Here is an 11,324-nt window from a genome sequence, read left to right as displayed (position 1 = left end):
TGGGAGTGTATGCAGTTTACAAGTGGTCTCCCCACTGAGAGGAATGTATGCTCACCCTGATCTAAACCAAATGGCACCCGAGCAGGAGACCAGGGCTCAGAAAATTCAACACGCAGAGATACTGGAAAGCTTCAGAACGTGTGATTTTTACAAATTCTACTGTAAAAGAAAACCTTGTGGACAAAGTCACCACTTTGATCTTCTCAGATACAGTGAACACCGGCCAAACTGTTTTAATTTCCGAATTTATTAAAATGATTAACCTCAATACTGCAAGTGCATGTACAAAATATTTGTAAAAAATGTTTTTTAATGAAACGTTAAAGAACTTACCTCAAATGCTGAAAAAGTCCTTTTTTTTTTTCATTCTTTCAGTACAAGGAATACATTGTATCTCAAAAGTATTACAACTCAGCAAAACAATTTAAAACAGTAATTTGAAAAATGATTGAAAATTGAATACTTTACATATAGTTCTACGATCGATCGTTTCCTAATTCTTACAATGCCACAATCTTTACCAATCATTGCATAAGCTCAGGCTAGAAGTTTTATTGATTGCAACCTCTTCCAAGTGGTCGGCATTGTGTGGACTTGGCGTTCCACAGAGTCCTACAGCACAGGCAGGCCAGCTCTGAGGCCCCTCACTGTAAACGGAAGTCAGGTTTCCCTGGAAGGCGTCGGCCACGGCCGCCGAGCGCTTGTGCACACCGCCTCCCGAGGCAGTGACCGCCGGGCATAACTGCTCCGGACCCATGGGAAGGTGGGCCCCCAAAGACGGGGCCTCAGTAAAGTTAAATGTCATAAATAAGTTAAGCTTACAAAATGGAGAAAAGTGGGAAATGTGGTATTGTTACTTTTTCCTTTAAGACTGAAATTCCTGAAGTGGCTATTGTTGGTGTACCAAAAGAACGGTTCAAGATGTGGTCTCTGAACCTCTTCCAGACTGCAAACTAGGTGGGGTTCTTACCAATCAAGGTGAGCCACTGTGCTCCAGTGCTCCTGGACACAAGGTCTAAGTGTGATCTTGGCGCATGAGCCCCCTGCCCCCATGGCCACCCAGAGGCTCGGGAGGGCTCGGTGAGTCTGTAAAGTGCTCTGCGTGCTCAGGGACAGACCTGTGGGGCCGCCCGACTTCGAGAGGTGAAGATTCTAGCTGGAGCGAGCCAAGGGGGTGTGAGCAGGCGAGGAGGTGGGCCACCTGATCCCACGTTAGTACCCGAGGGCTGTAACTGCACGGCAACAGACAGGGCTGAGACGAGAGAAGACCACAGAAGTGATTCCTTCAAGGACGGAAGGAGGGGAAAACTTTAAATGCAGAGAGCCTTTACGAATATTACCAATTTCTATTTGGAATCTACTAGCAATAGTTTTAAGGAACTTAATTTAAATTATGTCCCCAAGAACCCAGAAGCTGGCAGGAATCACGAAGTCCTAACAGTAAGCACTGAGGTTTTCCCACTGGACTGCTCATCACCTGCAGAGGCCTTTCAGTATCTCAAGATATGGGCTACTCTTCTAGACACTACACGAATTCCCTAAATTGATTTTACGCAGGAACACTGTATATCCGAAAGCACATGTACACATTTCCCAGAAATAAAGAGACCCACTGGTATCAAACACCTGCTACAGGTTTATATTCTCAAATTCTTTGTCCAATGATTTGTAAAATAATCCAGAGAAATGGAAGGTTGGTATTGAACATAAAGAAGTAATCAAAAATTTGCTCATTAAGTTAAAAATTAATTTCTCTTTTCAAAGTGCTTCAAAAACAAATTAAATCTGACTCCTCTTTTTTGTGTAACTGATAATATAGTAAAAAAAAAAAAATCTTTGATATTTTCAAACATAAACTAACATAAGCCAAGAACTCCCACTGATGCAGTGCTTAAAACTATATATTTATAATTTCCTATTTTATTGGCATGAATATTTCTAAACTTAAAAACCTTCCTGGTAAGTTCTTTTAATTTCTTATGACAAAAATTTCTCACAACACAAATATTTACAACATATACACTGTTTTCAGTTCTTTACACTGAATTTCAAAGACGAACATTTTTATAGGTTACCACAGAACAAAAGCTGTGACTCATGTTTTTATTTCATAAACTATTATAAGTTAAAGTGAATATTTTTTTTTAATATTCCTTGTAGCATTTTACAAGTGCAACAGAAAACTCGAAGACCCAAATTAAGAGAGCTGAAGTCCATTAGGTAAATGTCGCTTGTTGGCGTCACATTGTTCACAGCAAATTTTTTGAAAAAATAAGCACCAATCATTCTTGCAAAGAACAATTTTATCTAAAAGGATTGAAAAGTGTTAAATACAAGGTCTTTTAATTTACATGACAAGCAATAAATACGCTGTATTGAAACTCATCCTGCACACTGCTACCCTTGTACATGTAATGTACTGAAAATTAGCTGTCACGCATGTAATTGTACTTTTTTTTTTTTTAAAAGAAACCAATCTGACTCCCACCTGATGGTCTGCTATTTAACCAAGTACACCTGGGCCAGCAAACAGTGTGAAGCTGACAGAACTCCAAGGGGGAAACACCTAGCAAATAAACCAAAAAGCCGAAGATCATTGCTGGTGATATTAGCATATACTAGAAAACCTTAATATGCTGCTGCTATGATTTGTTTCAAATTATTGTTTAGTCATATATTAAAGAGCCAGTTGATGCTTTTAAAGTTAAAAAGAAAAAAAAAAAAAAGGAAACCGTGTAGCCACATTATTGGTTTCAATGTCCTGTGTGGAAAGTTGCTATCACTGTACAGTTTTGCTTGAGCCTTTATTTTACAACAGGGCTTTACCTCTAACTCAGAATTGCACATAAGAAGGCTGTTTAAAAAGTACAATAAAAATTTGCACAAATCAGACTTTTTTAAGAAGAGTCAGAACGCTGTACACTTTCTACAGTGTTATGCTGATGCGTGGAGAGACAACAGAAGTGCTGCCACTGAAGCGTTTTCAGCTGAGGAATAACTGACTGGAATCTTTTATCTCTTTAAAGGAGTTATCCCGGGTCAAGTTAAGACCAAGAGCTTATTATGCGTTAAGCCTCAAAGACTGATCTTCTCTCCTCCTGGAAGAAATATCAATATCTATAGAGTCTTTCCCAACTATGAGCCTCAACCGCTTGGCCGGAGGCAGAGGGATAAAGTCGTCTTCAAAGTCATCGTCATACTCCTCCTCGTCCTCACCTCCCTCCGAAGAGGAGGAGTCGTCTGTGCTCTCCTCCTCGTACTGACTGTAGTCATCCACTTCCATACGCGACTCCAGGAGGGACAGGGGGTCAGTACAGCACACCCCGTTTTCGTGAAGCCCCTCTGTGTACGGCCCCCTACTTTCCTCGTCCCGCTTTAGCTGGATTTTTAGTTTTGTCGAACCACTGCCTGATCCTGAGTTGAAGCCACTGTTAAGCTTCGCGACATAGAGGTTGTTATCGTTCTCATGGTCTTTACTCAACTTGATGCTGATCTTGGATGAATTCATCCCGTCGCTCTCTTGGTCATTTGTCTTGCTGCTGCTGTCATGACGTCTGCGAAGAGTCAACTTGGGAATCCCAGAGTTATTTTCCAGGATTAACTGTGCATCATACCGCGTGATCCGCCGCTTTTTTTTACTTTTCGCAGTTCGGAAGCCGTCTTTTGTTTTGAAGCTCTCTGATGTCACCACGGAAGCACTGACAGGCGAAGGGGCCCAGTCAGCGTAGCTTCCGGGCACGCCCTCAACGCCGCTGAGCTCGCCCGAGTCGGGGTGGGCCCCCGCCGCCTCTGGCCCCACGCCGGCCCTGCCCGGAGACTCGTGCACAGGGCTGGCTTCCTCTGCCTTTGCCAGCTGCCGCACCAGCTTCCCCGGCTGTGACTTCTTTTTGGACGTGCCGCTGTCGCTCTTAGGACACCTGGCTTCCCCCTTCTGTGCAGCTTCGTGGGCCTGCTCTTCGTCCGGCGCCGCGGGAGCGGGCTGCTCGCTGCCTTCCGGGCAAGATTCTGTCAAGTCACTTCTACAGCCATCCAGCGTATTTGGTTCAAGCTTGATGTCGGAGGTCTCCTTCAAGGTCATCCTCGTCCTCATGGACCGCCTGGTTGTGTAGGTGCAGGGGGCGCCCTCCGCGTGGGAAGGGGCGCCTGGCTCCGAGTTCTGTCTGTGCTCTCTCGCCGCGTGTCTGGTTAAGCACCCACTGGCCACCGTGGCCTCCACTGGTCCCTCTGGCTCCTTCTCTTTTTTAATGGGCAAATTTTTGTACAGAACGACTTTAGGCTCTTTCAGTACCAAGTTTCCCATTTCGAGTTTTCTTGAAGCACTCTTCGGCTCCAGCCGTTTGCAATGATTTCTTAATTTTATCTTTGATAGTAAAGGCTTTGCAGGTTTTTTCAGTTTCTTTGGTACCCTGGAATTATTTATAGGAGTTAGCTTAGATGAGGTAGAGTTGGAAGAAGCTGGAATTCTTGACATAGATTGCCTTGTTAATGTTCTGCTCTTGCTGTTCTTTTTTACACCAACTGAAGATTTCCGGTTAGAAGCTGTAAAGTTAAAAGGAAAAATAAAGGTGAAAAACAGTCTTGGTCACCCAGAAATGTTCAACGAAACAATGCCAACACCCAGACGATTAGCTGTGAAGTGTTTCAATTCCACACACAGGTGGTACACAGGACCCAAGTGAGTTTCTGTCTGCACACAAGCAATTCCTACAGTTTTTCTTTACGTTATCCCTCTAATTTCTGCCTCTAACTGAAGAAGCATTGATTCACGTTCCAGGTAAGTAAACTCAGGGTTAAACAGTTCTTTAGCACAGCAAGGACCTAGATTTCACTCTCAGCTTGTCAGGACACTAGTCCAAACTGAGGATTTCTTCTCCTGGTTTAATTTTACCGCAGAAAATATTTGAAGTAAAGCTAAGCAAAACCAGTATTTTTTTTGTTCATAAGTTCTTCTTAAACTCATCATTTAAAATGTTTCCAGAATCCATTATTTATTAACTCAAAGCATGGTACTTGACCAGTAATTCAGAACAGCAACACATGACTGAAGGGCTCCAGGAGACAAATTCCATCACAATGTCTTCAACTGAGAAAGAGATCCTAAGAACCATATGTGGAATGCCAGGCTGGATGAATCCCAGGCTGGACTCAAAAGACTACCAGAAGAAATATCAACAACCTCAGATACACAGATGATACCATTCTAATAGCAGAAAGAGGGACTAAATAGCCTCTTGATGAGTACAGGAGAGTGAAAACATTGACTAAGACTCAACATTCAAAAAACGAAGAACATGGCATCTGGTCCCATCACTTCATGGCAAACAGAAGGGAAAAAAAGTGGACACAGTGCCAGATTTTCTTTCCGTGGGCTCCAAAAACACTGTGGACAGCAGCTGCAGCCATGAAAGTAAAAGATGCTTGCTCCTTGGAAGGAAAGCTATGACAAACCTAGACAGCAAATTAAAAAGTAGAGACATCACTTTGCTGACAAAGATTCGTATAGTCAAAGCTATGGCTTTTCCAGTAGTCATGTAGTGATGTGAGAGTTGGACTATAAAGAAGAGTGTGTGCCGAAGGATTGATGCTTTTGAACTGTGGTGTTGGAGAAGACTCTTGGGAGTCCCTTGGACTGCAAGGAGATCAAAGTGGTCAATCCCTTAGGAAATCAACCTTGAACATTCACTGGAAGGACTGGTGCTGAAGCTGAAGCTGAAGCTCCAATACTTTGGCCACCTGATGCAAAGAGCTGACTCACTGGAAAAGACCCTGATGCTGGGAAAGACTGAAAGCAAAAGAAGGAGACGACAGAGGATGATGGTTAAGACAGTATCATCGACTCAGTGGACATGAATATGAGCAAACCATGGAGGACAGAGGAGCCTGGTGTGCTGTAGTCCCTGGGGTCTCAGAGTTGGACACAACTTAGCGACTGAACAAGAACCACAGATTGTCACTCCCAGTAGACATTTACTCTAAATATTGCACTGTTGAAACTGTTCCCTTCAGGGCTGTGAGCACCTGCAGAGACTGAGGCTGCAGGGTTTAGCTCACCCCCTCCCGCCAGTGACTGCCCACTGCCGACTAGACTGAGAGAAGAAGAGTGCATAGCTGGAGTCACACTCGGGACAGGGGGACCCAAATTCCTTCCTCTGGACAAGGATCCCAAAAGGCTGTAACAGTCTCTGTGGGGACAAAACCTGGGCACTAATATGACAGCTGAAGGCCTTCTCAAAAGGCTTACATGCGACTCAAGGCTAACGTCCCTCCATGGGAACCTCTGACCTTGCCGCTGCCTTCCACCATGTTTTTCTCTCTACTTAATGCACCGGATCTGTATTTACAGTGTTTTACAGGAGACCTTTTCTCCATGACTTCGTCTGCTTCGCATTCCCCACCTGAAGACCTTGTGCCATCTAAATACCTCTTTAAATCATTCACTAGGGATGTTGAGATAACCAAACTAATATTTGCCACTTCTTAGCAGAAAACAGAGAATGAAAACCAGTTTACTATGGGTAAGCCCAGTACATTTCCCAACAAGACTATCATTCATTCCATGCTGGGGGTCGCCCAGGGCAACTGCTGTTCCTTCTGCATGGCTGAGCAAGTTAGGTTACCATTAGGCAAATTTTATTGAGAGAGGAGCAAGACTGCCTAACAGAATCCCCAAAGTATCAGACCACCAAGAACAGGAGTCTCTGTACTAAGGAACTGGTTCATAAGTGGCTTTGGGATCTCCAAACCAGCAGAATCCCAGGAACACTATCCCCTGACTGAGCTAAGAACACACTTCTCCCTGCAGGCTGCCACCAGCGAGGCAACTTATTCTTGGAATAGTAGTAGCAGTAAAGTTTGGTGCCACTCAACTTGAGAACCATCATATCGTGAACTGGAATTACCCAGAACTTGCCAGAAATTATTTTTAAAGTATAAGGATATCCAGGGAATGCTTTTGCTAGAGCGTTTCTTTGTGCTTACAAGGTTCCTGCAAGGCGAGTGGAGGTGTGTTTACTGATGGACGCACCAGTACCCTGGTGTCCGCCCTTCTCAGTGTGGGTGCTGGGTGACCTCTCTCCACGGCTCGAGGACTGTTCTATGGCCAAGCTTCACGGTCCTCGTCTCAGGCCTGCCGTCACCTCTTCGCAATGATCATGGACTTCTTGTATCCTTGACAGCAATCCCCCTGCAGTTTGGATCCAGTTTATCACCCTCAAGAGAGAGCTCTGGCCATCTCTCTCCTTGCTATGAAAACCCATGAAGACATTTCAGCTGGAACCTTTGCTGTTTCTCGGTTTAAGGAGACACTGCTAGCCACTCTTCTTCCTGAGCGGCCCCTCTCCTTGGCTGTTCACGAGAGCCATTCCCTGGCTGTCCCTATCCCTGGCAGTCTTCGTCCATCTGCCCTGTGGCCTGCACTCTGCAGGCCTCTGCGTCCTAGGCCCCTTCAAAACTCAGTCTCCCAGGGCTAAGCGGCCCCTCTGACCAGGCTGTCCACACTGACATGCTGGCAGTTCCCATACCACATTCTCTAGCCCCAGTCCCTCCTTAATTACATATCCACCTCACCAGATGGCCCCTGGGACCTTGAGCTCCCTCACAAGCCCCTTAAAAGCCAACACGCCCAAAGGAAACTCACCACCAAGCCCATGGTCCTCCTCCTGTTCTCCATCTAGTTCACTACCACCACCGGGCAGTCAGCTGCCTGAGCGGAAACGGAGAGGTCATCCCTGAGGCCGGCCACCGCGTCTCCAAGAGTTCACTCCTGGGCCATCACCGGACCCACCTCCCTCTCCACTCCCAATGCCACCGTTTCCTGCCGTGACTCTGGCGCCAGCTCCCCCCTGTCCCTGCCCCCTATTGCTTCCCCAGCATTCCACTCCCCACCACACAGCCCAGGGGGATTTTCTGAGGACTTCCGGTCACCTCTAGGCTTGAAACCTTCCCGTAATAAAGCCCAAAATTTTAAATTCCGGTCCCATCCCTTCTATCCCAGCCTTGATGACTCTGTTGACTCAAATCCTCCACTGGTCTTCACGTCCTCATTTAGGACGTTCCCTCTGCTCTGAGTACGGTCCACCTGGCCAACTTCTCACCCCCTTTCAAGACAGCTCAGTAAACACCTCTCAGGAAGCCCTTCATGACAGGTTACCCCCCTGTGACTCCTCATGTCACCTGAGGTTCTCTACACTTGGCACTTCGCTTTAAGCCCTGGATGAATCTCACTGTGTGGTGGTTCTGGATCTGGGCTCTCCCCCTTGGACCCTTCCTTCCAGGAGGCTGTTGGCTGACTGCAGTGAACCACGGACAAGCCCTTTAGTATGTCTGTGTTCTAAAGAGTGCAACAGAGATGCTGCATCTTACTGCAGTAGAGTTCACGTACATATTTATGTATTTATCGGTGTAGTCTCCTTTTGTTTGAAAAGCATTATCTTATCAGAAGCCCAGCTCAAAGGTGTGCCCAAGCCAAAGGACAGAAGTGGCACAGCTGGTAAGAAAACTGGGAGCAATGGGACTAAGTGCCCAGGGCTCTTCACCATCCCACGGGGCGCCGCTACCCTCTCTTGCATGGGGAGTGCCAGCAATAGCAGGCTGACGGAGAGGTGCTGAACTAAGAAAAGTCTATCAAGAGACTACAGATCCTGACACAGTGGAGGTGGGCAGGGTGGTGGCTCCCCTGGCTTCAACACTAACACACCATGTGATACCCTTCCCTTGTGGGGGACAAATCCCAACTGCATAAACCTAGACAGTGATTTGAGGTAGAGACACACACTCTTAGCTGTTAGTATATATTAGGCACAGCGCAGGGTGGCAAATTAGTATGACCTGAATCCTAATAAGCATTCTTTGAAGAAAGAGCTAATACCCTAAATGAAAACCAGGTTCACGTGGACTCACGTGCCTGTCAAGAGTGTCCATCTGGTAAGCAGCAGAGATGGATCTGAACTGAGGTGGTGGCTCGATGTTGACCACACTGTCACGTGGCCTCTAAGGCACACCACAGAGCTATTGGGGGCCAGTGCCAGCTCCTGATAAAGGACCTGCGGTATGGCTATTGTGGTGACCTCAGGGTGCCCTCAAAATCACCAGGCAGCTCTGCGTGGGGTTCAAGAATGACAGCCAGAAACAAGCGCAGTGAAACAACGCCAAAGCACCCCAAAGGTTTGGGCTGCATCCACGCTCTGCACTGGAAGAGCCTCAAAAACACACATGGTGGGACCAAGGGGACATGAGGCCACACATAGTGAGATGCTCACAACATGGGGTCTAAGGACTTCAGTTCACAGAATTCATCAGGCACCACACGCAGGCTCCACCTCACGGGACCACCATGGGCATGTCTGCCTGGAACAGGGTGCTGGAAAGGATTAGGAAGCAGCCTGTAGGCTCAGTAGAAAAGAGCGTTCAGACTCACTAGAGATGTCTGTGGGGGGGGAGAGAGTGACCAGTGGTGGCCCAGTCCATCTCCAGGATGGGTGCTCCTCAGTCAAGCTGAATGAGATGATTCCTGGGGGGAGTCCTCTGGGACTGGCACTCACATCCTGAAGCAGCACTGTGGGGACTGGCCTAGCCACTGAGGCACAAGAGCCAAAAACCCCTGACTCTTCTAGTAACAGCATATAGTTCAGGTCTGTGGACTGATTCTGTGAAAATGGGTCTCTTGTCTCCTCTCTGGATGCTAAAGCAAACAATCAAGTTGTGGTTCTTGAGAAGATTCCAAAACAGGAGCTGCATGGAAGGAAGAAGTAATTTTTTCTTCCAACTAGGCAGAAATGTTTCTTTAAGAAGAATAGGTATGTTGTTCAAAGAAAGCAGTTCCTCTCTAGCTGTGAGCTGCTGAATTCTAAGCAAACCGCGGGGTAAGATGGGAACCTCCACCTGAGGTTCGCCCATGCCGCGCAGGAGAAAGGCTGGGCAGCTCTGGCCTTGCACCCAATGCAGACTCAAAAGGTCCTCCTTTCAACAGGTAGAGGAGCATGGTCAAGACACAAACACCAAAAGAAATACAGCCTAAAAGAACACTTGGAAGAGCCTGAGAAACATCGCTACAAATATACTTAGTGAACAAGGTTCTCAGAGATGGCTAGAGCGAGCCTCGAGCTCCTTCAGAGCCCCGAGCCACGTCCAGTAACTGTCTCATGACCCTCACCATTACTTACGCCAACCCTTGAATTACTCAAGACAGCCATTCTGTAGAAAGGTAATCTGAATAAAGGAAGCACCCCAATATGAGCAGGCACAGTAAAGTGCTAGTTCTAGTCTGTAATGCTGAGACTACTGCTCAAAGGGTTACCTGCCCCCTCCAGCCTTTAGGAAGTAGTAGTCAGCTCCTCAGAGTTACTGTGTTGTAGTCCGGTTCTGGAGCCTCTGAGGCTCAAAGTCCCTGACAGAAGGGCCTGAGCCTCACACACTTTTCTATCTCTTTAACAATAGCAGACTTTGAACACGTATTTGGTTTATTAACAAATATTCCCGAGATGGTCACATAATAGAACACTCAGCACCTTCCAAAAATTTTGTCCCCCTATTTTGATCTTTTAAACTAAGCGGTGTATTGAGTTCAGTATCTGTTCATCAGTTAGAGTTAATGCGTCAGAACACAAAACGCCCCCAACCAACGTCACAGAGCCACGTGGACAGTGTCGGGGCCATCTCTACTCGCAGACAGCGGCTCGCTCCTAAGTGTTATCATGTAGACACTTATAAAAAGGGGCTTCAGAAGTCTCCAGTTTCACCAAGGAACCAGACTCAGAAAACAAAATGTTGATTATGCTGCATTTATTATTAAAACCAACAGTCAACAGTGAATGACAAACTAACTGCTCTTTTTGGTTCACTCTAGACATTAAAGATTGAAGAGGAACAGAGCACTGCCCTCCACACTAGAGAGGCCAGCCCTGGCCTCCAACTCCAGCAGAGGCTGACTTGGAAACTCACGGCAGTGACACTCACCATCACGGGAGACACCGTCCCTTCTCTCTGGGGCTTTCTGTAGTGGAGAGCACCCAGAGGGGGGCTGAAAACATCAGAAGACAGGAAAAAAGAGTCTAAAATAGTCAGACCTCAGAGGGCACTTACTGCTCAGAAGTATGTACAGACATTTATAGTGCTAAAATAGGCATATTCTGGGGACTATCAAGTTAAAACTTTTAAATTTTATTCTTATCAGAGACAAGAAAGACTGAAGAGCCTACTGATTTAGTGGCCACCAGAGCAAACGTGTCACCCAGATGAAGACCAGTAGCGATCAGAATGGTTCCAGGATGTCAAAGCTCCACAAACATGACGTGCTTTCTTATGCTCATTTGGGATTTCTTCTTTCT

The 11,324-nt window shown here is 46.4% G+C and overlaps 1 protein-coding gene across 6 annotated transcripts in view; it reads right to left on the bottom strand.

Annotated features, from left to right (window-relative positions):
* Positions 1-231: 231 nt before the first annotated feature.
* KMT5B (lysine methyltransferase 5B) overlaps positions 232-11,324 on the bottom strand; it is a 55,931-nt gene continuing 44,838 nt past the window's right edge. For all 6 annotated transcript variants that reach the window (XM_055415344.2, XM_055415345.2, XM_055415340.2 and 3 more), the window contains one exon: positions 232-4,539. In XM_055415344.2, the coding sequence (XP_055271319.1) occupies positions 3,062-4,539 (1,478 nt within the window). In that variant the 3' untranslated portion in view covers positions 232-3,061. The remainder of the gene's footprint in view (positions 4,540-11,324) is intronic.

Source organism: Moschus berezovskii, chromosome 25 (genome assembly GCF_049115385.1).
Source record: "Moschus berezovskii isolate FMDL1 chromosome 25, NW_MosBer_1.0, whole genome shotgun sequence".
Taxonomy (NCBI): Eukaryota; Metazoa; Chordata; class Mammalia; order Artiodactyla; family Moschidae; genus Moschus; species Moschus berezovskii.
This window is presented reverse-complemented; position numbering and strand designations above follow the sequence as displayed.